The sequence below is a fragment of the Chelonoidis abingdonii genome, chromosome 19 (assembly GCF_003597395.2).
Source record: "Chelonoidis abingdonii isolate Lonesome George chromosome 19, CheloAbing_2.0, whole genome shotgun sequence".
Taxonomy (NCBI): Eukaryota; Metazoa; Chordata; order Testudines; family Testudinidae; genus Chelonoidis; species Chelonoidis abingdonii.
Genome location: NC_133787.1, coordinates 3,603,207 through 3,629,654, shown reverse-complemented (window position 1 = coordinate 3,629,654; position 26,448 = coordinate 3,603,207). Strand labels below are relative to the sequence as shown.

General features: G+C 51.3%; 1 protein-coding gene across 1 annotated transcript in view; it reads left to right on the top strand.

The window, feature by feature from the left end:
- RANBP10 (RAN binding protein 10) overlaps positions 1-26,163 on the top strand; it is a 161,586-nt gene extending 135,423 nt beyond the window's left edge. Inside the window, 9 exon segments of the mRNA XM_075073672.1 lie at positions 6,460-6,644; positions 11,844-11,956; positions 14,839-14,947; positions 16,489-16,637; positions 18,835-19,030; positions 20,567-20,691; positions 22,036-22,181; positions 22,543-22,654; positions 25,487-26,163. Of these exon segments, the coding sequence (XP_074929773.1) occupies positions 6,460-6,644; positions 11,844-11,956; positions 14,839-14,947; positions 16,489-16,637; positions 18,835-19,030; positions 20,567-20,691; positions 22,036-22,181; positions 22,543-22,654; positions 25,487-25,617 (1,266 nt within the window). The 3' untranslated portion in view covers positions 25,618-26,163.
- The last annotated feature ends 285 nt before the right edge of the window (positions 26,164-26,448 follow it).

Genomic DNA, 26,448 nt, shown 5'->3' with positions numbered 1-26,448 from the left:
TTCCTTTGTGTGTATGGGCAGGGCCAGTGGATTGTATTCCACTCTATCCTGAGATTGCAGGGAGTGTGGTTGGACATTGGGCATTCTCCATGTGCAGCAACAATAGGGTTAAATAGTCCCCCTGCAGTCCTTTAATGGAGGCGCAGTTATACAGATGAACGTCTGTGTCCAGCAAGGTGCAGCCTCGATTCTGAGTGTTGCTTTTCAGTTAAAGGCTCACAGCTCTTAGGGTGTCAGCCGAACAAGTCCTGCGGTGACGCTCCAGAGTATTCAGTACATATGTGTGCAATAATGGCTGTCAGTGAGGGTATTTCCTGGCCATCTTGTAGGTCTAACAGAATATTTCCCTCTAGTCTTTTTGCCCTGGCACCCGGACCTCTGTGGTGCTGTTCATGTGATGTTTCGTGGACAGTGTTGGTCTCTTCCAGGAAGCTAGTGCCCAGGGCAGGACGCAGTGGCAAAGCAGGACTTCGTTGTGAGCACTGTTAGGGTTTGGCCTTGTGGATCTCACACCGTGGGGTACAAATGCGACTGGATATGCTGCAGACAGCCAGTGTCACATTCATCAATGTGCTGGCTCTTCCCAAAGCCTCGTACCGCCAGTGCACCCCGGCATGTTGGCCCCAGCATGCCACGCTGTATACTAGTGACTTCTCTGCCTGAGCCTGTCCCCGCTCTTCAACAGAGCACTGAATGAAGGAATGAAGCGGTCCATGCTCCCACGCCATAGGGGTGCTGACCCCGGTTACCGCCTGTTAACTGGAGCAGAACTGATTCTCACACCCCCTTGAAAGCGCGTTTGGCAACGAGGTGAATACGTCCAGTTGTGGAGGTGGCAAGGGACAGGGAAATGCTGCAGAGCCCGAGACTTGGTATCAGCATTTCCTCAGGAGAAGCAAAGGAAAAATGGGTTTCTCTCAGTCAGGGACTGACAGCAGGCAGGGTCCTACGCATTCCGGCCCTTCCTCCTTCACAGTCCCAGACACCAGTGATGGCAGCAGGCTGCTGTTTGCAATTTGCTGTCTGGATGTTGTTTTATATCTGCTAACTGGTAGCTTGCCTGGACCTCCTCCTGACCCTCCACCTCACAGTCCCTGTGCTGCCAGCCTCATCCCTGGCCTCCCTTTCCCATCCCAATTCCTGCCCCTCGGAGTCTCTTCTTCCTTCCTTCCCTCCCCCCACTCCCTTGCTCCTGTTTACTCACCACCTCCTGTGGTCCCCTTCCCCTAGCCCTCCCCAGAGTAAAACAAACAAACTGCGATAAGACTGTCTGACCTCTCTGCTGCTGCCTGATCCCTTTCCCCACCCACTGCCTCTTGGGTCTCTTTTTAGACTCTTTAGGGACATAGACCACATCTTCCTCCATTTCTTAAAATGGTGTCTTGCAGGTGTAGTCTCTGATCCTGACTGGGGCCTTTGGGTTGCACAGCAGCTTTAGGATTGATCAAGGCCCTCTTTAAAAACGGTAGCAGATCTCAGATATCATCATGCTTAGCATCAGTACAGCTTCCAAGTGCTTTAGACCATAGGAAATGTTTATGCATTAATATAGCAAGGGAGACGCATCCAAATTAGTTGAAACACAATGTGCATTAATTGTAAGGTACGGGAGAGAGAACATAGAGTATAGAAGATGTTAAACATTAACTGCATCTTCGCATCCTTTGCCAGGGCTGTGGAAACTGTTCTAGAAGCTCTGCTGCAAAAGGGAATGGAAATACGAAGATCTTCAGAAATCTTAACTGAGTGAGCCTTGTAGGAGCCAAGGGTCTCGGACCCTAATAGGGCTTGTCCTGTTCCCTTGAAATGGGATTTCTCTTTTGCCCACACACACGATGGTCCGATGGTCCTCGTGGGTGTAAAGGCTTCCCCCTTCATTGGTGGCCTGTTCTGCTTGACGCAAACTTTCTAGAGAACACCAACGAGACAGGCAATAAGCAGCGTTTCCTTGACCAGTTGTAGGGAAGTTGTGGGGCTGAATTAACTTGTGGGGGTGACTCTGATTTCAGTGAGTTTACACCAGGAATTTAAATTGGTCCTTCGGCCCATTACATGTCGGAACAGTTTCCTTGCAGAGAGTTCAAAACCAATTTGTTTTCCTTTGCTGCAGGGATGAGCAACCTTTTATTTATCAGGAGCCATAGGCCCAGTGGAAAAATGGATGGCAGGCCACAAATGTTCAACTCAGCTGCTCAGGGGGGCGCGGAGGCTCGGGGCTTCCCCACAGTAGGGCAAGCCAGCGCTCGAGGCTCCAGCCCTGCAGGGTGGCACTAAGACTCGGCTTCCGTTCTGCGGTGGGGGAGCTGGTGCTCACAGCTCCAGCCCCGTGGGCAGGAAGCCATAAGCTTTGGTGCCCCTCATGAGGCTGAAGCTGTGAGTGGTGGCTCGCCTGACCACAAGGGGAAGTCCCATCCCGCCAGCCTTGGCAGGTGAGTTGAACATGTGTGGCCTACAGGCTGGATGAAACTGAGCAAGGGCCAGATCCGGCCCACGGACCAAAGGTTCCCTACCCCTACTTTACTGGTACCAATGGGCCTTGGGTAAACTACGCAGCCCCTAGCAGCACTGCTTATGGATTAGTGGTGAGTGCTGATTTTTCCAATCTCCAGAAGGATGAATGGACACACTCAACTCCAAAATTGCATTTCTCTGGAAATGTTTATCTACATTAGGCTATTATCACTGAAAAGTTAGCCAGCAATGACTTCATCAACAGGAACAGGGTTAAGTGAATTTAAAAAAGCCACTCTTAAACAGAGTTGACATACATGCAGGGTTTTGCACTGGTTTAACTAAATCAGTTTAAATTTAAACCTGTGCAACTTTCTCATGCATCCAAGCCCAGACAGTGTCAGACATTCTCACCTTACCTGAAAAGACCTGCATAAATATCAGTGGGAGAGCAGAAAAGCCCTTGCATGTTTTTCAGGGCATGTTTTTAAAGTCAGGCAAGGCTGTTTAAAGGGGGCTATAGTTTTAAGTGTTTAAATCAGGATTGGATGCGTTTCTAAACGATATGCTCTGGGGATTATTTGGGGGAAGTTCTATGGGCTGTGTTAAACAGACGATCGGGTTTGGTTCTGTCTGACCTCGGAATCTTTGAATATAGCAGAAATGGGAATTTTTTTTAAATGTAGTCAGTTTAAAAAATTTGTATCATCAGTGTCCCATTAATATCTCCCCCATGCCCCCCCCCCATTACGCCTATGCCCTGGGGAGAGTTGAGGCAGCCAGTTGTGCAAACGAGCCTAAAAGTGCAGATCAGCTCTGCAGAGTGTCCGAGACCCCTTACCCAGGAATCCTGCTCCCTGTGTGCTGCCAAGTCCTATCTGCCAAAGGTTTTGCTAGCTTGACTTTCATTAGTAGATCTTGACTCTTGGTAGATCCAGTATGTTTCCAGTGGGTGTGAAGCCAGGCTGCTCTCAGGGAAGATGATGGCCCCTTAATGGCTGTGCTAGGAATAAGCAGGGAATGAGGCTGTGGGAGAGGAGGCAGCAGCGAGGGGAGCTGGGTTAGGACTTGTGGAGAGCAGGAAGTAGACTGGGGGAGGTGCAGGGAATGTGGTGAGACAGAGGGGAAGTACGAATATAGAGAATGTGCAAGTGACCAGAAGTACGAATATAGAGAATGTGCAAGTGACCAGGAGCTCGGTGGGGAAGAGGAGACAGTGGGGGGAGCATTGAGGGAGAAAGCAAGGCTGGATAGGCAGCTGCCTTACTCGGTAGGGACGGGGGTAGAATGGTAGCTCCCTGCACCTGTAGGATCGGAGAGAGGCTGCATTGTGATCACTCTCAAAGGGGGAGCCGGCAGCTTCTGCTGACAGTGAAAAAATCTGAAGGAAAAAACCACTGCGATATATCATTTTTAATGTGTCGTGATTTTTTGGGTCTGACTTGTGACTTTGGGAGGCCATGGGCTGGTGACAGTGAAACAGGGTGGAGGCCCAATGCATAGACTGACAAGATGATAGTCTGTTAGAAGCTTTTCCTTATTACCAATTCTGTTTGAAGGAGAGCAGGATTTCTAGCTCTACTCTGAAAATACCACAGTTCCCTCGTGTGCTGCCATCTCGCTGTGCTGCGGTGCACAGGCATAGCAGCCCCTAATGATAAGGCCCTGAGTGGCGTGAGCTGCATCTGAATTAGCCCACCTACGTAACTCACCAGTTCTTGCTCAGGGATGTGATACAAAGGAGATGCTGAGTCAGTGATGCAGCCAGCTTCGTTTCCTCCTTTCCTTTCCTAGCCCGGGGAAGGAGGGGATGAGTGTTGTATGAAGCAGTCGCTTCCACTCCCTGGTTTGGCATTTCAGACACCAGAAGCGTGCAGTGCCAGCCGTTCATGTCTCAATCGGCTGAACAGCAGCTAAATGCAGACCTTTTTGGAGGAGAAAAGCGTGCTCCAGTTCACTGGACTTGAAATGCCAGCTTTGCTGGGAGGTTCTTTGGGGAAGGGAGAAGACGCACTGTCTCATCTGCCCAGCATACCTATTTCTTTTAAACCTTAGAGCAGAAGGAAAGTTTCAAAGGAGTTCTTCAGTTACTTGTTTCCCCAGAATCCAGTGAGGTTGCTTAACTGTGGAGTGTGAAGCCTGGACCATCAGACTGCTCTTAGGCACTGACGTTACCTTGGGAGAGGTCCCTTGCCTTGTCCTGAGAGGTGTTGCACCAGCATCTTCTGCTCTTCTGTTTTGGTGCATCTCACATGGCAGCTGGAAAGTGAGACCCAACGTTTAACACTCACTAGCAAGTGCACGAAACTAAACAAGCCAGAGTTCTGGCTCTTCCTCTCTCTGTGACCTGGAGATTTCAGGAGCCTCCAAGTGGCAAGTAAACCATGTGGCCACCTCTCCGAAATTCCACTCTGCCTTTATTCCTTCAACTCATAACAGGAGGTGGCATCTCTGGCTCCAGCATAGGCTCCCATATGGTGAGGTTGGTAGGAACTGCTTGGCACATGTAGTCCAGTGTCATCTATCAAAAAAGAGAGGTCCCGTGGCCATCTCTACAGTAAAGTTCTCACTTCTCCTCGAACTTCTCTGACTGTTCCTAGTTACTGCGCTGTGTTTCTCTGTGTGATAGCGCTCGGGCAGGAAGTTCAGTCTTTCCCTTTGGAACTTGAGCCATTTTACTCCTTGTTTTACCATGATGGGGCCCTAATGTGAAGAGTTAGCTACAGAGAAACAGAATAAAGCAGGGAGATATTTACTGCCAGTGGTTCCCAAACCGCGGTCCTCAGATCACCCCTGGTTCCTGGCACACTTGCTGCTGGCCCACAGAGTGAGCTGGTCACACGGTGCCACCTCTGCCCCTTGTTTCCAGTGAGTATATCACACTGACTCCTAGCTGCCCAGCTAAGTGATTGATTGCTGTAACTGCCCCAGGGATGTGATCGTGGACAGGAGAAGTGGCCAGGAGACTCTCTAAGGTGTGGTCCACACAATGAAATATTTGGTGAGCCCATGCTCTGCGTGTTGTCTCCCCTTATTCTTCCACATGCCATGGAGATTGGATACCTCCCTGCACTGTTTAGAGAATCTCCGAAGGTTCTGATGGGGGCAGGATTGGTACAGGGCTAACTTAAATAGCATCCATTTGCTTGTACTGGGTTCAGTGACTGTCTCCCCAAACTTGAATCACATCATCCCAACCCTCCAGGAGCTGAATGACGTGTTGGTTGATGTTTGGAGAGACTGTTGCATTGGCACAGCCACTGGCAAATGAAATTGAACCCTGGGTAGTGAACGTGTTGGTTTGGTTGGCATCATTGGCGAGCTGAGTTACCTACAGGACCCTCTTACTACCCCACCTGCTGTGTTGGATAGTCCTTGTCGCGGGACAGATTGTGCCCTTGAAGGGGTCCTTAATCCTTCCCCTTTTTCCCAGAGGTGCAAGATGTTTGGATAGCAGCTGTCTGTCAGGGCGTGAAGAAAGGCAGGGGAAAGTGTTCCCTAGAGTAGCGCCTGTCTGGTCCAGCTGTCTAGTTGGGTTAGTTGTGGTAAGGGGGAGACCTCCCCCAAGATGCTGGCATCGGAGCTCTCCCATCTGTGGGGTAACTTGTCGTCACCTTACTAATACAAACACTTGTCTTTCAATCTTTGTAAGTGTCCCGGCTCCTGCACTGTGGTAGAAATCTCACAACCCTCTGGAAATGGATTGACAGGTCACCCATGCTAGTTGTGACATAGATCTCAATCCTTCGGGGAAGCAGCCCAGTGTGCTGGTTTCATGCCACGCCTTTTCAAGCAGCAGGAACTGGGCTCTTGAGCCTGGGGCTGTCACCAACCTAGATCAGCCACTGTTGCCTCTTGCTCCTTTTATTACAAGTTGTGGTTTTAAAAACTAGCTTCCTCTAACCTTGCAGCCTATATCTGGGGGCCAGAGACAAACCCATGTGCTCCTCGCGGAGCCCATGGGAAAGGGTCGGGAAGCATTAATGTGGCTTTCTTTCTTTTTTGCAGTCAAATCTCTATCCCACTGTGGGGCTGCAGACGCCAGGAGAGATCGTAGACGCCAACTTCGGGCAGCAGCCGTTCGTGTTTGACATTGAGGACTACATGAGGGAGTGGCGAGCAAAGATTCAGGGCACCATTAAGCGGTTTCCCATAGGAGACAGACTAGGCGAGTGGCAAGCAATGCTGCAGAAGTGAGTCTCTGCAGTCTTCCTTTCTTCTACTTTTCTAGGCTTAGACATAGCACCTGTCTGACAGATGCTGCAGAATGAGCAACAGTAACGCGAATTCTGTCCTGCTCCTTTACGCTGTGTAACGGTCCAGGGAGACCTGCTTAATATTTAGAGACAGGCTCTTGAAAGCATCACTAAGCTTTCTGCTAGTGATGATCCAAAACCTGGTCTGCCTTCCTGCCCTGCTCAGGATGAAACCCTTTTCCACGTCGCTTTTTAGGAGATACGGCAGGGTGAGGCGATTAAGGGATTAGTGTAAGCGGAGTTAAAACTTAAGTCAACATCACTCTGGTGCTCAAGGGTGGGGAAAAGCCATACCCCTGAATGCCGGCGCAATGCTGATCAATCCCCCAGTGTAGGCACAGGCTAGGTCGATGGCAGCATGCTTAGGTGTGTTTCAAGTGCAGACAAGCTACCATCAGGTAGGCAGGCGATGTTCCTACAGTGATGGAAAAACCCCTTCTGTCGTCATAGGCTGCATCTACACTTGAGGGTTATGCCAGCTTAGCTACAGTGCCAGAGCTGCTACGCCCCTCTAGCCACTGTCGGGTAGACATGGCTTAATTCAGCCCTCTGGAGACCCAACTCTTTAGAGAACTCGTGGAGTCCACGTCAGCTAGGCACTCGGGAATGTTTCCTTGGTGCTTTTCCTCAAGGTCTCTATAAGCCTCACTTTTAGTTTCATGCCCCGAAACAGGACAAAACTCGGCTCCTCTTGGGGCAGCCAGCTCTCCCTCTCCTCCCCTCCCCCGCGGTTGGTTGCAGGGTCATTAGCGAGTGCATAATGCAAGTTTGCCCTCAGTTGCTGTGTAACAGGGCTCCAAAGACTAAGCTACTATTTTCTTAAAGTGTCTGGGCCTTCTGGCTCTGAAATGAGCCTTCCAACGGTGGCCAGTGTCTGCCTGAGTCTGCAGACAGCCTGAAATGACAGCGCTGAGGGGTGTGAACTATTTCGATGGGCTGTTGTTTGAAACTTAATGAGCATTTACATGCCAATATTTGCTTCACTGCTGATCGTTTTGGTAAAACATCAGGCTGATGTGCTTATCCAGTTGTGTGCCTCTGAGCGGCAAGTTACAGACATGGTATGTTGTAAAGAGCTGTTGATAGAGAGTGGAAAATGAATTCCATTCCCTTTCCCCCTCTGAGTGCACGCAGGGGAGGGAGGGCAAGAGGAGATACTTTCGATATGGCTGAGATGATGTCTTTACTGCTTCCTGGGGGCCAGGAGCCCAAACAGCCTCCCACATTTTTTCAGTGCCACAGGCCCCAGTTTGCCTCTCATCTGGGAGTCCGCACTTCCTTTTTTCCCCAGGGCAGTACAGTTGTGTTGTCAATGCAAAATCTGCAGTATACTAAAAATTGTGCAACGAGAAATGTATTGAATTTAGTAACAGAGATCACAGGAGCTCCTGTACTGGTTAGGAGTGGGCGGTGGGTGAGAGGGCTGGGCATGGTGACATGAGAGGTCCTGGGAGGCAGTAACAAGTGAGAGAGGGGTAATTCAGGTTTCATGTGCCACACAGGACTTGGAGCCTTATCAGAGAGGAATGCTGGCCTAGTCCTCCTTGCATGGGGCAGAGTACTCTGTGGCGGTTTTCTCCAGGCCCCTTCCAGTCCAGGAACAAAGGAGTTGGAGTCCTGAGCTCATGGAAACATGAGTACCTCCTCCGTGGAGAGGGCTAACAAGGGATCAGCTGAGGGCATTGGCAAGTCAGGCCACGTCTATATTGGGAATGCTTTGGAACAGTGGCATACCGTGCCGGCACACACTCCTCAACTGAACACAGCTATACTGGCCAAGTGGTGCTTTGCACCAATACAGTAAAACCACCTCCCCGAGCACAACAAACGATACCAGTAAAAGCACAGCTCTGGCAGTATGGCTGTGTCTACCTTAGGGACTTCTGCTGGCACAGCTATATTGGTCAGTGATCACCTCGTTTCACCCCTGACCAACAGCTACACAACCAGACAACTGTAGTGCCGATAGACATGCTTTGCAATTTCAGTAGCTGCTGTTTGGTCTGAGAGCAGCCCACCGAAACAAGCGAACTGGATGTGGTCTGTCCTCCAGGAACTGATCAGAAATGTGAGTGTCCTGCAGAACTGACCCCACGTATCAGGCCCACGTGCCACAGAGTCCAAGAAACAGTCTGTACCCTGAACTCCCAGGCAGTACATTCTGAAAGGCACGGACAGAGACAGTGTGGTCCAGAGGAACTGACTGGATCGGGCACATGTCTGTGAGGTGAATGATCACCTGTGCTTGGAGAAGGAAGCTTGGTGTGGCAGCGTTCCTGAAAGGGAGTTGTCCAGCTGTAAGAGACACCTCACCCCTCCCGCCACATACACCAGTTTTCACTGCTAAGAGTGGTTGATAAAGGGATGCACTAGTAAGGGCTGCATACTGATAAATCGTTCTTCCTTCATGTTGCTCTGATCCCTTGGTGTCCAGGCTGACTGATTTTAGCCGCTGCTGTGAAGAATCTGAAATAGCATGAAATGTAGCTGAGCTGATGTGGCTGGCTGTGAGAGATGTGTAGGATGCAAGCACTGGTAATGCAGGAGCATCTGAAGTGTGCCTGGTACCTGCTGGATCCTGACAGAAACCGGAGGTACGACACAGCGGAGGAAGGAAGCCTGGATGAGCCAGAAAAGCCCCCAGCACTGCAGGCTGTACCCGAGTGCGCTCCATGCTTGTGCTCTGAGCAGCCGTTCCTGGTGCGTTTCTGTAGGAGTTCTGTGTCTACAGTCCCATCAGCGCGCTTGGCCTTGGGGATTTTCTCAGTCTGGCACCAAAGACAAGACCTGGGACTGTGAAGATCATTAGCTTTGCCTTGCCTTAACGTGAAAGCAGCCTGCCAAAACAGCCAGCAGCAGTTTATTTTGATAGCATGTAGCACATTCCTCGGAGTAACTTCTCTGAGATTTCGAAAGCTGTTCCTGGCTGGACATGTGGCACTCAGCCGGCCAATGCAGAGCATTCTAGTGCAGTGAATACGCCAGGCAGCTAACCAGAGAGTCAGTGCTGGTAGTAAGCTAGCACAAAGGACAGGGTACGGCACTGGCCAGTTGACCGGGGCGGCCGCTGAGAGGCTGTGATGCCAAGGACAGAAATATAACAACGTGGGGCGGCTCCTATTTCATTTCGCTGTATAGTGCAGTTTAAATACCTACGGTAAGGAGTTAGAGAGCTCTGGCTACGGAATTCAACTTAACTGAAAGCCAGCCCAGGGCTCAGCTCCCATCCACTTGCTGTGTTCTTAGTGTTTCAGCCTTAGTCTAACATGGCCATCTTAATGAGAGATGTTTTGCTGTTATATCCCAGGTTACTAGAAGTCCAAGCTTTTATTGATCCTGTCTGCACTGTACTCATTAAACTTCCCGAGCCCGGGGCTCCATGTAAAGTATGAGGTGGATTCAGTGGACACAGTCATCTTGGTTGTTCCAAACCTCTGATCAGGAATCCGAAAGCGTTAAGCCCATGATGTTGTAATACCAGACCAGCCTTTTGGGCTATTCTGTGCCAGAATTGAAGCATGTAAACTCACCCTGTTTCTGGCTTTAACCATGAGACATTCAGTCACGTGTATTCTGCAAACTGTCTTCCAAAATTTTGGCATGAAATGATTCAGGCTTCTGCAGTGGCACCAGGACTATCTTTACAAGCTTTTCAGACAGTTTGGTGGTAACTGCTGCCATTTGTTTCCAGTGTGGCACTGTCTCTCTCTTGTCCTGAAAAGCAGTTCTCCTTGCTGTCGTAAAGAGGTTCCCAGGGAGGAAACCCAAAGATTGGCTGTTGAAAGAGCTATTAAAAATAGACAAAACCTCTTTGGGTTTCAGCTCATTCTCTTGGAGTTTGCCTTTGGGCATAAGAGATGGGCAGAAAGCTGACCCCGGAGGGAGACTGGCTGTGAAGAGGGATGGCTGGTCAGCACCGTCTGCAGTGCATACCAAGCAGGCTGGGGTTACAGTACTGTGTGTGGTTGTGACAAGGAGGATCCTGGCAAGTGCTCGCTTGCCCTCTTGTAGCAGTGAGTGGAATCCAGTCTCAGAGCAAGTCACTGGGCAGTTTTTAAAAATAGCAAAGCTGTTAATCCCATCCGAACTGCAAACGTGTTGCTGGCGCCCAAAAATATTTCCCTTCTATAGAGAGAGTCATCAGTTTGAAAACCCATCCAAGTCCTGTCTCCTTGGTCCATCTTAACCAGCAGCCAGCTGGGTAGAGAAATGATTTCCAAGTCAGTTTCCAGGCCACCATTTAAGGAGTTGATGAAGTCTACATAGCACTAACATTTAAATGACAGAGACCGTGAGAAGGCGCAAGATGGATTCGACAAGGAAAGGTCCCTGCTGTCACTGGGGAAATATATTTCTACTGCGTATATTGTCTGACAGCTCCGTGAAAATATTTTTTTTTACTTCCAACGCTTCAGGATGAAAACGTAATTCAGAAATCACTAATGTATGTGTCAAATGAGTGCTCAGATTTTGAGTGCATGGTAAATCACTTATTAGTGTCTGGGCGTATTATAAATGTGAAGGGACCCATTCCATTATCTGTTGCATTGTTGAAAAAAGCATTTAATGATCAAACTCAGGACACCTGAGTTCCGTTTCTAGCTGTCACTCAACTTCTTGATGTCTTGGTTTTCCTGTCTGTAAAATGCAGATGCTGGTCTGCATCCAAGGAGACAGACACTAAATTAATTAGTTTATAAACTGCTTTGAGATCTTTGTTCAGAAAATGCCGAAATAGTAAAGAGCAAAACAAAGCAAAAGCTCTTATGGTCCTGAATGGCTTGTGGCACTGGTAACGGAATGTGGAATCTTTTCCTTTTGGGTTACATGTCCATGTCCATGTCCAGCCCAGTCAGTTATAATAAGATCAAATGCCATCTGATGTCTTGATGTCTGTTTTTAGATTAATTTGGGGGCCTCAGCCCAATTCCCAGTGGATAGGAGTTTACGTTGCAATTAGCACTGATTGAACCCCAGGAATAAGACATTGGTTGTGTTCTAGCGGGGCTGAGTTGAGCAGCTTTTCCTGCTGCTGAAACTGCAAGAGCAGCCGTGTTGATTTCCCTCCCACCCCTTGCCGTGGTTCCTCTGTTTTAGTGATGCATATCATGCTGTTTTTATTTTCTTATTTCCTAGTATGGTGTCTTCCTACCTGGTTCATCATGGGTACTGTGCGACAGCGACAGCCTTTGCCAGGGTGACAGAAACCACAATCCAGGAAGAACAGACCTCCATAAAGAACAGGCAAAGTAAGAATCTGTAGAGCACTCTTCTTCTTAGGTTCCATGTCCAAGTCAAAGCCCTTCCCTTTCTGTCTCTCTCCTTCCCCTCTTAGGCTCCTATCCCTGCAAACTCATGGCCTAGCAGCTTGGCACATCAGGCTGAGAGTTGCTCCAGGGCAGGACGCACTTACTTGGAGATGGGGCCCAGTTCTGGAACAATGTAGCTGATTACCTCTGATGTTAAAAGAGCTGATCTCCCCTAACAGCTGCACTGAGACCCCAGAGATATCTTTGCTTTGGGGGCTTTAGATTCCCGCTGGCAGCAGTCTCGTTAACTTGATTATGAGGGCTGGGGGCTGTAGAGGCCTTAACATATCTGCCTGGTTTTACTGTGGCACCCATTACAAATGAGTCAAGCCAAACCATGGTCAAATTCATTTCATGTTTTCTGCTTATGAAGGGCTTTGCAAATTTGTTACTGAGATGCATGAGCAGAGCTGGGTGGAGAGCCATGCACCACACCTGTCTGCTTTGCCTGCTACATCAGCTAATATGATTCACCTCTTAATGTCCAGGCCACCAGCTTCCACATGCATAAAATGTGCCGTTTGTTTTCTTTGAGCTATTCTAATTAACGTGCTCATGGAAAAATACATCTTTGAAGCGAACCCTCCCAGTAGATTACTAAGGAATTGGAGAGCCCTTGGAATGCAATCTTTAGAATCCCCCTGATTTTTTTTGTACAGAATCGCGGAGCATTGGGTCCAGTCTTGCATCTTCTTCCATCCTCTCCTGGCTGACGAGTTCCATTTGCATCCCCTGATGCTCTGCTGTTCTGTCCTGCTCTGCTGCACATGCCTCCCTCCTCCTTGTGATCTGTCTCCCACGTGGCTGTCATGTCATGTCACACTGTTACGTTCCTCTGTAGTTGTCCGGAACACACGTTTCTTATACACGCTCAATGAGTGTTCAGGCTGGAAGAATCCTCTGCCCAGCAGCCTGGGATGACCTGCAGTTGCTGCCCAGCACTGCACCTCCCTCCATAATGCCCATGCAAGGATTATGACTGTCCACTCCTCTGCTGACAGGCCACAACCGGAGCAGCAAAGCAGAAACAGCTTGAAATGGACAGGACACTGTCCTGCTGCCGCTTTGATGGGAGAGGGAAGAGGCTGCAAAGCGAAGTGTTTTTTGTAGATTTCAATCTGCTTTGGTGTCAGTGATTTTATTAGTATGTGGGTTATCTGCCCAACCTGATGGGGATATCTGATGTGGGTAGTACTGCCACAGTCATCTGGGGGAAAGGAGACTGAACAGGAAGAGCATTAGAGAAGGAGATGTCGCTGTGTCCTGGTGAAAATGGGCTCTGTAAGATAGAGGCAAATGGAGAGAGTACAGGAACAATGCAGGCAGGGAGACAGAAATAGAATCAAAGGCAGAGAGAAACCAGTGAAAGCCGGCAAGCCAGAAAAGGAGGAGAGGGTGGAAGAAAGGCAGTGAAGAAAACTGCCATGGAGGTGAAGAGGAGGAATGAAATTAACGAGACTTACAAGACAGGCCTCAGCCATTGGAGTTCGCTGACTCTCACGCTACAGTTTAATTGAAGGGACAGTGAAAAGATAAATAGACAATTTTTAGTCTACCTAAAGGAGAGAGGATTCTGAGAAGCGGGCGTCTGTGCAGCCGGAGTATTAGAGCAGGGAAATGGCAGTCAGCACTCGTGGGTTTGTCAATTCTGGCACTGACTGGGGCAAGTTTCAGCCCCCAGGCTTTAGTTCCCCGTGGGTAAAACGGAGTTAATACTTCCTCCCTCAGACAGGAGGTTTAGACTCAAGGCGTGTCTACACTACAACTGACTTTGGTGTAATTTAGGTCACTTAGTGGTGTGAATAATCCACAATCTTGAGTGGCATAAATTACACTGACCTAAACATTGGCATAAACAGTGCTGTGTCAGTGGGAGAGCTTCTCCTGCCAACGTAGCTACGGCCTCTCATGGAGGTGGAGTTGTAATGCCAACAGGAGAGCTCTCTCCCGTCAGCTCAAAGCATCTTCACTGCTAGCGCTTCTAGTGTAGACCAGCCCTCAGTCTCCAGTGTTTGCAAAGCACCATGAGATCATCAAATGAAAGTGCAGCCTGCTTTGCGATTTGCTAATTATGCTTAGGGAAAACCCACAAGCTACAGAGCACTGTAAATGAGCCTTAGTTCCTTCCCTGGGTGCGCTGGGATTAACGAATGCTCAGTCCCTGCCCATGCCTGGCATCCCAGCCAGCAGAGCAGATCGGTTGGCACTAGCACTGATGGCTGGTTTGTGACCACGAGTGTGGTGACCTGGCGCTCGTGCTTTGTATCCCTGAATCTTTTAAAATCTCCAGCTTGTCAGGTTTGAACTAGTTCAGTCCTCATTGTTCCTGGAACCGGCTGCCTGGGATCTTGATGTGCAGCTGATTTGGGATTGTGCCTCTGTCGAGAGAACCCAGAATGGTCCAAGCCCTTGTTTCCCCCAACAACCTGATGGGCCCTGACCAGGCTGCCATCCCCTGCTTAACCTCAGTAGATTGCTAACATTCTGAATAAAAGAAGCCTTTGGTTAAGGCTCTGCACCCCATCCCTTCACTTAGGAAGTTACAGGCGCACAATGCACATCCCTTGTATCTCCCACTGGTTCTCCAGCAACTCCTGATATTTCTGAGGAATCAACAAATCCCCTGCCTGTCCTCTCAGGCTTTCTTCTGATGCACAAATGGCATATGCCCAGCTCTACCTAGACCCTTTGTGGGTGACCACTGGAGATGTCTCTCTGGGGGCATGAGGGATCTGTGGGGGCTTTGTGTGTCATCTCAGTGAGCACAGTTCCTGCTGTCGCTGGGCTTTCCTTGGTGCCAATCGGTCTCCTCTTGCTTGCAGGAATACAGAAGCTAGTCTTAGCAGGCAGAGTGGGAGAGGCTATAGAGGCCACGCAGCAGCTCTACCCTGGCCTCCTAGAACACAACCCTAACCTGCTCTTCATGTTAAAGTAAGTATGCTCAGCTTTGTGCTGGGAGAGGGCCCTGGAAAGTCTACAGAGCTGAACCAGGCAGTCCACAGGCCTCACGGCGTTAGGAACCAGCATAGTTCTTAATTCAGGCAGATTGAGGCCGCTGTTAAGAGCAGTTACCCTGTGAGCAAGGTGGGAAGGAACACTCGCTACCCTTATTAGCACTGCTCAGGATCAGTAGCTGTTGCTAGTCGGGCTTTGCCGTGACCTGTCAGCTAAAGATGGGCAAACTTGGCACCTTACTGGCCTGCCCCACAGAGATCCCCTCCACCTGAGCAAAATGGCATGTCAGGGGAAAGCTCTGCAGACAAGTGGAAGTGGTGTGGATTTCTGCCCCAGTGTATTACCACTGTCTTTAGTCTTCCCAGTCCATCCTGTTGTTCAGGCAACATGAACATGGTAAAGTTCGGTTCATCCCCACTTACACCCTGTTGAGAAGTGTGGGCCTGGCTGTGGGGATTCCTGGAAAGAAGCTGGTTTGGATAAGGTGGGGTTAAGGCAGAGACTAAGGGGAAGTAGGAATTGGTGTGTGTGTTGGTGTCCCCAGTCCTTCAAGGCTGGTTCATGTGTCCTCTTACCCTGTATCCTAGGGTAGGCAGAGAGTACCTGTCCACTCCCAGGAGAGCAGAGTGGAGAACCTTTCTCTGTAGATGAGTGTTTTTACCATACATTATCTTCTCTTTCGTAGTGGCCCCCTGCACAGGTGATTGGACAGTGAGGGAGGTACAAAGTTTGGTGTATGCTCTAGAGTAATCCTTCGTTGCCATGGACAGCACAGTGGAAATCACCTTTTCACCCCTGGGCTTAGAGAATACCTGTGATGTGAGGAACATTAGCCATGCAGTGCCATATACCCCCAGTTCCTTGGCTCGCACTCCCTGTGTGAATTCTGGTGGGTTCAGATCAGTGCAGACATTGAAACAGTTGGTTAACTAGCAGGAATAGTGTCTGGGAACCCAAGTTCCTTTGCTTCAGGAGAAGAATGTCATAATTCCTCCCACTGTTTGGAATCAATGCTCCATTCCACCCCCAAATCCTGTGGTGTCTTGTGCTTTCGTAGCCAGTGCTGTTGACACTGTAATATGGTCTCTGCCCCTGTCTCAGAGTGTGATCTGTTGCCTTGGCTGATCCAAGCTGAGATCCAGCATCTTGTCAGTTACGTGTAGAACACACTTAATCTGCTAATACTGGGAAGCTACAGTGTAAATATCTGCTCTTGGAATGGTCTTGTTTATGTATCATCCTTTGTCCATCCTTCTGCAGGTCTCCAGGTTCATTAGCATCTGTTTCTAGGCAGCGGTATCAAAACTTCCTTCATACTCCAGCATTCCCAACTTGAAGACACAGGGAGACTTGAGATGCCCTCTTCAGAGCTAGGACCCCCTCCTAAGCTTTGGTTGATCCCAGTTTGCTGCTGCTCTGGGACATATGATAGCAATCACTAGAAAAGCATCAGCACTGAATCTAATTCACGTCAGTCTCCTCTTCCTCCTCGGTGTCTCTGCCCTTGTCTGACACAGGTGCCGACAGTTTGTGGAGATGGTGAATGGAACAGACAGCGAAGTGCGGTGTTTCAGTGCCCGCAGCCCCAAGTCACAGGACAGTTACCCAGCATCCCCCAGCCTAAGCCCCAGACACGGATCGAACAACTCGCATGTTCACAGCACTGGTAAGTGCTTTTCTGTCCATCTCCACCCGAAGCAGATAAGGTCTTGGGGACGGGTCGCTTTGTACACAACCTGCTGGTGTCTCCTTTGCTCTGCTTTTTGAAAGACATCTGTCCTCCTAACCGCAGCAGGAAAGATTTACTGTTACCAGAGGTGACCCTTTCTGACAGAAATGGCATACTGTTGATTTTTGAATCAGTTATTTTAACAGACACTAAGTTGTACAACAGCCTTTGCAGAAGTTGCAGTGTGGAAGCTGACAGAATATCCTTCAAAAGGACTGCCTCACAGAGCAGCCAGTTACCTGATTTAGTCCTCCTCGGGCAGAGCTATGTAAGCAAAGGCCTGGCCCCACTGCTTGTCTCCTTCACCTCAGGGTCCAGAAGGGATAACTGCTCTCCTATGGGCTTCCTAAAGTCTGCAAGAGAACCTCTCCCTCCTTCAAGGTGTCCAGTGCACTCACCACTGCTTCCTTCTCTCCATACCCCATTTGGTTTTCTGTTTGGAAACCAGGCTAAGCAACAAAGTGAGATGGATACACTTTGCTACAGGTTTTTCACGTGTAATAACAATGTATTAAAACGTGTGTCTAGGAATTAAGGGCTTACGGTTTACAAGTGAGGGCCAGGGGCATACAGTGCTTGCCTAAGATCAAAGCAGAGGGTGGAGATGGACAGAGTGGGCCAGAAAGCCAGAGCTGCTCTGTTTGAAGCTTCACATTCCCAGTGGAGAATCTCTTGCTGACACTCAAGCTGTCTCCACCTGTCAGTCAGAGCTGCTGCTGCTGCTCCGTGTGAAAAGCTGAGGGTGCTAAGAGGAGAGAGCTGGGGCATGGATAAAAATATTCTCTGCTGGGCATGCAAAGGCTTAAGTGAAGGGGAGACCGTTAGCTGAGCAGCTCCATAGCCCCACCCCCTTCAGCCCCGTTTCCAGCGTGGGAACCCCTGTGTCTGTGTTGAGACTGGATGTCTTTCTGAAAAATATCCTAGCTCAACCACAGGATATGGGCTCAATGCAGTAATCCCAGGTTGAAATTCTCTGCCCTGTGTTATCCAGGAGATCGGGCAGCTGATCAGAACAGTCCTTCTGGCCTTAGAATCTGAGTGTCTCTATGGTAATGGATTTTTGCAACCAGGAAATTCCTACATAATAACCACAATGAACCGGGAGTTAAGACAGACTTCACCTCCAGCGCTCTCCCGGTCCACACACATGAACGTGCTGCTGTCGCAGCGCTTGGTCCTGTCAGTACACAGACTGGCTTTCAGAACAGCATTAGCCCTTCAGTGCACATGGCAGAGTGTGGCTGTATCATCAGCCGGCGATGCGTTTTGCTGTGACATGATGAATGCACACGTGAAGTGGCAGGCATGTCCTCACTTGTGAGTTTGTAGGGTACGTTGCAGAGCTGGTCTGATGTTTTGAAAGTCATTTCTGTGCGTGTATATAAAATACAATTGGTTAGTGGCAGATGATAGCTTTGCATATGTAATCAGTGCTGTCATCTGTGGTACCAGGCACGTGGGGATAGTGTTGTGGACCTACAGCTCCTTTCGCTTGCTCCTGTAACTCCCAGGTGAGGAGACTCAGACTGGTCATTTTAAGATGTCAGTAAATTAGAAACAAGTGTCACGTGGCAGGTTGGTGTTAAGTTGCCTATGTCCCATTAGACCATGTTCCATCCTTTGAGATGGAGTTTGCAGTTTGTGGGAGATTTTTAAAGCTGCTTCAACTTTAATGCTGTATCTGTTGCAGCAGGTGGATTTTGGCCTAGTTTTTACCTGTGCACTGAACATCTAGATTTCTTCCCCATGTGTGTTAGAGGGATGAGAATTCAGGTTTCAAAGAAGACAAACTTTGTGGGCTGGGTGTCTCATGTGCTTCTCTTTGGGATCCTCAGGACCTCAGGTGTCTGAGCTGCTTGGTGCTGATCTTATCTTCTGGATTGTTTCTCACAATCACGGAAGCATAGGTGTTACGAGTGGATGCTGCCATTCACTTGGGGTTTGCTTGTGTTTTCCTAACACTCTGCTCAATGTAAAAAGCAGCTCTAGTATTTTGTAACTTGCAGCCTGCCCTGGGGCCTGCTCCTCAGTGAAAGGAGCACAAGCAATCTGTCTCCTGCTGCCCTGAAGCTGCTGACTTCAGCCCAGAGCTGCCTAGCCTCTCTCATCTGACACCTCTCTGTTTGGCTTTCAGGAGCAGATAGTCCAAGCTGTAGCAATGGAGTCACATCCACAAAAAGCAAACAGAGCCACAGTAAATACCCAGCACTGAGTTCATCGTCGTCCTCCTCCTCCTCTTCCTCTCCTTCATCCATGAACTACTCTGAGTCCAATTCAACAGACTCCACCAAATCCCAGCAGCACAGCAGTACAAGTAACCAGGAGACCAGGTATTCCTTGCGATTCCTTTCCCATGCCTGGGCAGGAGGGGGCTTAGCCTGCTTTCTGAGCACCTCATCTTTCCATCGCTGGGGTATCCGTGAGTAGCTACAGGCATCGCTGCTGAGCAGCCAATGGCAGGTTTTCTTCCACACTCTCTCCCTCCCACCTAGGGGCGGAATTGCTGCTGCCCATTCCCGGAGGAGAAGCAGGATAGCCTTGAGTAAACAGTCCCTGATGCCCTGCTAGGGTGATGCTGTGACTGTCCCAGAAGATAGTCCAAAAGGCAGCAGCCTTGCCAAGCATGCTCCTGTGCTCTCAGCCAAAGGATTTGCTCGTGGACAGCATGCCGGCCTCCTTCCTCCAGGGATCAGTGTACTCCTGCAGGGAACAAGAGCCTGAGCTGGGCGCAGGAAACGGACCTGAGTCTCCTGCACATCAGCCCAGACCCTTGTCACTTAGACGTGTCTCTTTTGTATGGGGTCATATTCTGTTCATTGGACTAGTTTATTAGATGGTCCTGCCATCAGGCCAAAGGGCCCCGTGAATTGCGGTCATCTCCATTGAGTCATGGGGATTTCGAGCCTGGAAGGTCATTAACTGCTGCATTTATTGGGGTTTGAAATATGCTGACCAAGCATGAGAGCTGAGTTTCCTCTGTGCTCAGCTGTGTTTTGGTGGCTGCTGCAGAGCTGCCTAGGGCATGCTGGAGCAGAGGAGATCTTTGTGATTAATGAGAGGCAAAAATCTGTCTGGGGATTGGTCCTGCTTTGAGCAGGGGGTTGGACTAGATACCTCCTGAGGTACTTTCCAGCCCTGATACTCTACGATTCTCTGATACTCACTTAGCGCCAGCTGTCAGACTCACTAAGTGGGATGCTAAATATCATGGCCAGGGAAGCCTCAAGCTTCCGTTCTGAATTCCACCTGGTTGTACAGCTCATAACTGAGTGAGACACATCACATACTGGAGTCCTATGAATCGTCTGCACAAATGCTGGGTAATGACAGCTCTGTGCCAGCGGGGATCTTGTAGATCTGAAACACAGAGAATCTTTGGTGGATCATCTCATCCCTTCAGCCTTCTGAATTAGAGCAGTGGAGGTCTCCTGCAATTTGCTATGTAGAGGTCTTGAAACTGCAGCCCTGTCTGCTCTGTAAGGACATTAAAGATCCTGTAGGACACTTTTTGTAGGGCTGATGGTTTGCCTTAGTGCTCTTGGGTAAAATTTCCCCTGTATTTTGTAGTGTGTTGTTCTCTATCCCAGAGGTGGCTGCAATTTGAAACGTTAATTTAAGTACTTCACACCTTCCCTCCTCCGGGACCCCATTGAGTTGGAACCGCATGTTATAGATTCTCATTGTTCTGAACCTGGTTTTGCCCTGCTCGATAGATTGTTTTCTTGTCTCCTGTGGGCTACTGGGTGTCTAGCCCTGGCAGTCCACTGGTTGGCCATTGGGCATGCTTCTTCCTGCGGGACTTTCCCTTTGGGGAATGTTTCTGCCCTTTCTAAGCCCTCAGGCTTTTTTTTCCTTTTGCACCCCAGTGACAGTGAGATGGAGATGGAGGCTGAGCATTACCCCAATGGAGTCCTTGAAAATTCCTCCACCAGGATAATGAATGGCACCTACAAACATGAAGAGATCCTCCAGACGGATGAGTCCAGCATGGGTAGGGCCCTGGAAGGCAGGAGCGCTCTCCTCTCCCTCACAAAAAATTTAGGGGGGAATGGCGCTGCTGACACATGCGTTAGCTCTGTCTGGGACTGGATCAAGGTTGGGCGTTGCCCTGGGGTTCTGTTCCCCAGCCAGTGTGCTGGCGTGAGAATCTCGGGATCTCTAATACAGAGGGGGGAAGAAACCATCTGGGAATTGAACTAATCTAGACATTCTGGGGGGCCAGGTGTCTAATGCTGATTCAGACAGGGCTGGGCAGTTGAGTTTGCCCACTAACTTGATACTTGGGGTGGAGCTCCCTTGACAGGGGAGTGAAACAAAAGGCCTAATTTTTCAGTGCATCCTATGTGCAAACTGCCAGTAAAGATGCTGTGAGTTACACCGTCACCCTACTGCCCTGGAACTCCCGAGGTGCCGGATACAGAGGGCTAATCAGCTGGGCTGGTGATGGGACAGCGGAGGCACCAGAGTGTGGCCACCAGTCACATCCTGCTCAGAACAGTACAGACAGCTGCCGTCCTCAGTTGGCGGTTCTGTGTCCTCTCTGGGTAGGTCTCCACAGCAGCTAGACACCCACAGCTGGCCCGGGCCAGCCAGCTTGGACTCACAGGGCTGCGGAGCTGTTCCATTGTTGTGTAGCTGTCCAGGTGCTAGGCCCCTGCGAGGTAGGAGGGTCCCAGAGCTCGGGCTCCAGCCTGACCCCAGAAGTCTATATAGCAATGAAACAGTCCCACCACCCAAGTCGGCTGGCAGAGGGCAGCTGTGGGTGTCTAGTTGCTGTGGTGACATACCCTGTGAGATGAGATGAGGCTGTGAAGGTCTCACTCTATTTCCTGGTTGTCAAGTGCTCACCACACAACAAAACCACTTGGACAACTGGCGTGGATTGCCCTCCTCCTCAGCAGAGGGACTCAGGACAGAAAGGACAGCCAGCTCCTCTCGTGGGAGGTCCAAACTCAGAGGGGCAGACTCAGAGAGGAGGCTCTAACTGTCGGAGGAGGTGGAGGGTTGTCAGTGCAGCCCCTTCTGCGGGGTTGCATTTCCACACTCACCGCGGATGTGATAACAGCGCAGCCGCAGTGCAGACCCTAGTGGGGCTTGGTCAAGAGACTTGCTGAGCTGTTCATCCAGGGCAGATCCTGGATGGTACCGTGCCTGTGTGCACCCCACCCCGCAGGGACACCCACCACCTGCTGGCAGACAGCTGGACACCGGGCTCAGGGCGCAAAGAATGGAAGCCCCACCAGGGGAACATTCAGGGAAGGGCTTTGTGGATCTGAAGCAGGGCTGAGCACCGGGAGTTGCCAGTCATTTCTCTTCCCCTCTGGCCTTTTTCCAGAAGACGGCTGCCCCCAGCGGCAGCTCTGCGGGGGGAACCACGCTGCCACGGAGCGAATGATCCAGTTTGGGCGGGAGCTGCAGACTCTGAGCGAGCAGCTCTGCAGAGAGTACGGGAAGAACACGACACACAAGAAGATGCTGCAGGTGAGGCTCTGCCTCTGGCTGGGCTCCCAGCAGCACCCACCACATAGACCAGAACTGGGGCTTTCCCTGCCAAGTACTGGGAGGCGGGGGGGGTGGGGGGATGGAGAGGGGTGGGAGCTGCGCTAGGATCAGCAGTGGCAGTCGGTAACACAGGGCGCCTGTGACCAATGCCCATTCTGCACTGGGGGGAGGTGCATGTCTCACTCAGCAGCCCCTTGCCCAGGTGCCCTCGTTTGCTGCCAGTGGCAGGGCATTCTTGTTGGCTGATGCCTGCTACCTGGCTGGCTGGGGCACGCACCCTGGTTGACTGTTTTCTGCCGTCCTGCTCGCCTTACTGCCCATGTCTCTCTTCTGTCCCCAGGACGCTTTCAGCTTGTTAGCGTACTCTGACCCCTGGAACTGCCCGGTTGGGCAGCAGCTGGATCCAATCCAGAGGGAACCTGTGTGTGCTGCTCTCAATAGTGCTATCTTGGGTAAGGCAGGGGCCGTGACACCTTTGCTGCAAGCGCAGTCGCTCCGGGCAGGTGCTTGGGAGTGTGAGGGGGGCCCTCAGTAATGTGTGCCTGGAGCTCACCTTACTCCTGCTGATTGTTCTGAGGGGTTGTGGCCTGGGATGGTGACAGCTGGGGTGACTGGGGAAGGGTAGAAGGGAAGCCAGATACCCACAGCCCTACCCCCATTCCCTGGCCAACATACAGCTACTGCTGCTCCTGCTCGGCTCTGCTCCCGTCCTGGCTCGCACCCAGTCGCCTGTCCCAACGCTCCTCTGAGGGGTCTCTTCAGGAATTTCCACCTTAACTGCGAGGAGCTACGCCACCTTCCGTGCATTCCCCTCTCCCCCTGCCCCTTAAGCGGCCATCAGCGGTCTCCTCTGGGGTCCTTTCAGTGCACGGATTGACCACCACCGCGTCTGGTCTGTAGCTGACCCCACTGTCAGGGAAAGTGTTTCACCATCTCATCAGCAGAATTCATTTCAGTGGTGCTTGTCCTCACCCGAGGACATGTGGCTGGAGAGTGAAGAGAGCAGACTTGTGATTGCTGTGCGAGTTTTCATTGAACAGCCGGAGTTGCAAGTGTTTAGATGAGCTTTCTTCTCTGAGAGCAGGTTCCTGAGCCTTCTCGAAAGCCATTCCCTCTCCCTTGGCCTGCTTGGAGCCAAGATTATAAAAGGGCCGTGCAGCCCAGCCAGGGCTGCCTTTCCCAACCGGAGAGTAGCTGGATGTGGAGTGACCTTGTTGCATGCCCAGAGATCTGTCGTGGGGTTTCCTCCTGCTGATTAGTTCTCATTGTGTTCCCACGCTGCCGGCCACATGTGCACCTGGGCATTTGAGGAGTTAGGTCTGGTCTTGGCCCCAAGGTTAAGCAATGGTCTGGGGCCCCTCTGCATCCACAGTTGGGTGCCAGCACCTGCTGTCTAATTGGCCTTTGAAGGCCCATTCCCCAGCCTAGCACTCACTGTGTAAGGCCTTCACCCCTTGCGCCTGCCCCATAGACAGCTGCCGCAGGCTTTTCCTTCCTTCGCTTGGCCTCTGAAGCATCCCAAGCTAGGGAAGTCAGCCTAGAAAATGTAGGTTCTGGCTCCTCAGCAGCTGGCCCAGGGTGGAGCCTGTCCAGACAGGAACTGGCCAATTCCCAGGGCCCATTGACGCAGAAACCTCCCATGGTAACGAAGCTTGTTTGCAGGCAGGATAGGGCCTGTACAGCAAGGGGACCCCTTGCAGCCTAGGCTCCTCTGACATCTTGGCAAAGGGTCGAGGGAGGGATGGTTACTCTGGCTGGCAGCCATGCCATCCGCTGGGTTCTCAGAGAAGGCTGATGGCCCCACAGGCTCCCATGGCGGCTCACCCACCCTGCTCCCTGGTTCCCACTGGTCTCAGCCTGGAGCTCGGCCGGGGGCCTGAAAAGCTGCTTTGATTCTTTTAGTCACAATTTTGAAAACTAGAAAATGGGCCCGTTCTGCCGGGGCCTCGGGGAGCCCGGCCCAGCTCCCTGCACACCCAGCAGGGCGGGAGGAACTGAGCAGGGCTCTCAGCAGGGGCTATTGTGACGTCAGCACTGGGGGCAGGGGACTCGCCCACTCCCAGCACGCCACCTGGTGATACCATCAGGGAGGAGAAGGTGGCACAACTGGCTTCCTCGAGGCCTTTGTGGCAGAGAAAAGAGGGTGGGAATTAGACTCTGAGGATGGGGGGCAGGAGCTTGGAGCCTGATCCCCATACGCTATCCCTGTTCCCCATTCCCTGGGGCGACTGAGCTTTAGCTCAAGTCCATCTTTCCCCTGCCGGCCAGGGTCCACGCGTGAGCCAGCTCCTCCATCTCACAGAGCCACGTTTTAGTCCCAGGAAGGACCCATACACCAATAGTCAGGCAGTTGTCTCTAATGCAGGGGGAGAGTGCAGCATGACAAGCAGTAACGTGAGAGCAGCGAGCTAGGGGGGAGTTAGGGCTCCAGCCCCGTACCTGGCTGCACCCTCTGTGAGACAGACCTGGAGGAGGCGGAGTTTGGGGAAGGAAAGTCTCCTCTGGGGATCAGGCTGCTGACAGCCGCACAAGGCTGGCTCAGTATCAGCAGCGGGGCAAGGTGCTTGCCCTGTTTGATTGCCCATTGGAGGAGATAAGAAGTTGCTCAAGGATGTGGCCTGAGGGACTTGTCCTTGGACACGTCATGTGCATCCTGTGATCCTTCTGACACCTGGACTAGGCTGGTGGCACCAAGTGTCCTCCTTTGCTGGTACTCCTGGCTGAGGCCTCAGCAGAGGCACAGAGCTGGGTGGAGGATTTCCCCTCCAGAGAGATGAGCAGCATAAAACTGGAGAGCACACTTGAGAAAACGAAGGACTCCAGATCCACGGCTAGGCCCAAGGGACTTGTATTGCAGGCTAGATGCCCGCGATTGGGAGCAGACAGCGGCCACCTCGGAGAAGGCCACTAAGTAGCACCCCAACCCCCACCTTGTTTCTGCCTTCGCATTCTGCTCTCCTGTGTCTCATGTTCAGCGGCTGGACCTGGAGCTGCGCAGCCCCACAGTCTCCCTCGGACTCGGACTGGCAGCACCAGCAGGTGCTCATTGGCCCACACAGCGCGGCTTCCCAAAGGTCCTGCCACCTCATGCTGCTGGGGGGCGCGTCCAGCGAATGTGAGCGCGAGGCTGTGCATGGACAGCACCCTGGCAGACCCAGCGTGACCAGCTGGGCAGCCACCCAGCCTGTGCTCTGCTCGCTGTCTAGTTTGGGAGTCAAGGGAGCACTTGGGTGGGCCCCTCCAGCACGGCCATTCTGAGACCTTTCCTTCTCTCTTTCCTGCAGAATCTCAGAACCTGCCAAAGCAGCCCCCACTGATGCTGGCCCTGGGCCAGGCCTCCGAGTGTTTGCGGCTCATGGCTCGCGTGGGCTTGGGTTCCTGCTCCTTTGCCAGAGTTGACGATTGTTTGCACTAGCCATCAGAGGAGATGGAGTGACGTCCTCCAGTGCTGCCCTTCACCCTCCATTGCCGCCACCGCCTCTTCCCTCGCCTGACCTCCCTGCTGCCTGGCCCCCCACACTGCCAGGGAAGAGACAGAGCGCTGACTGAGTCAGTCCCTCCTCGGCAGCAGGCCCCGTCACGCACCATTTGCGGAGCTGGGCAGCAGCTGGCAGACCTCTCCCAGCTCCCCACCATCACCGCGGCTGCAGCAGCACTCAGTATTTCGCTGGTTAACCTAATGTAGCGCCTTCCGATTTAGGGCTTTCTCTTTGTTTTTCTGACTGAGCCACCAGTATTTATATCTGGAGAGTTTGTGCTGAGCTGGTTTCTGCTAATTTAGTGATAAAGCTCATCCACCTGGGTGACAGCTTATTTTCTTAAGTAAAAAGGATCTATACCCGTCCCCACACAGGAACATCCAGTATTTATCTCCAGTGCTAGTGACCTGAGCTCTTCCCCAGAGGGCAGCTCAAGGTGTTTATTTGGATCCCATTCATTAAAAAGAATCTCTTCCACCTCAGCCAAGGCATTCATGTGTTTATTCCCCACAGCCCAAGCTCTGTTACCCCCTCCCCCCCAGCAGTCACTTTTAGGCTTCATCCTGGGAATTGAAGGATCTCTGGGCTTCACCAGGTCTGGCCCTTTGCTGACCCTGTGAGGGGCCACACTAGTGCAGTGGGAGACTTTGCCTTGTTCCTCATGCCAGTGGGCTAGTTTGTGAATGTCCCTCCAGCCCTGGGAGCAGCCAGCCTTTGGGCGTGGAGAGCACCTCGCTGTGATTAGAGGCTGGAAAAGTGGAGGGAGT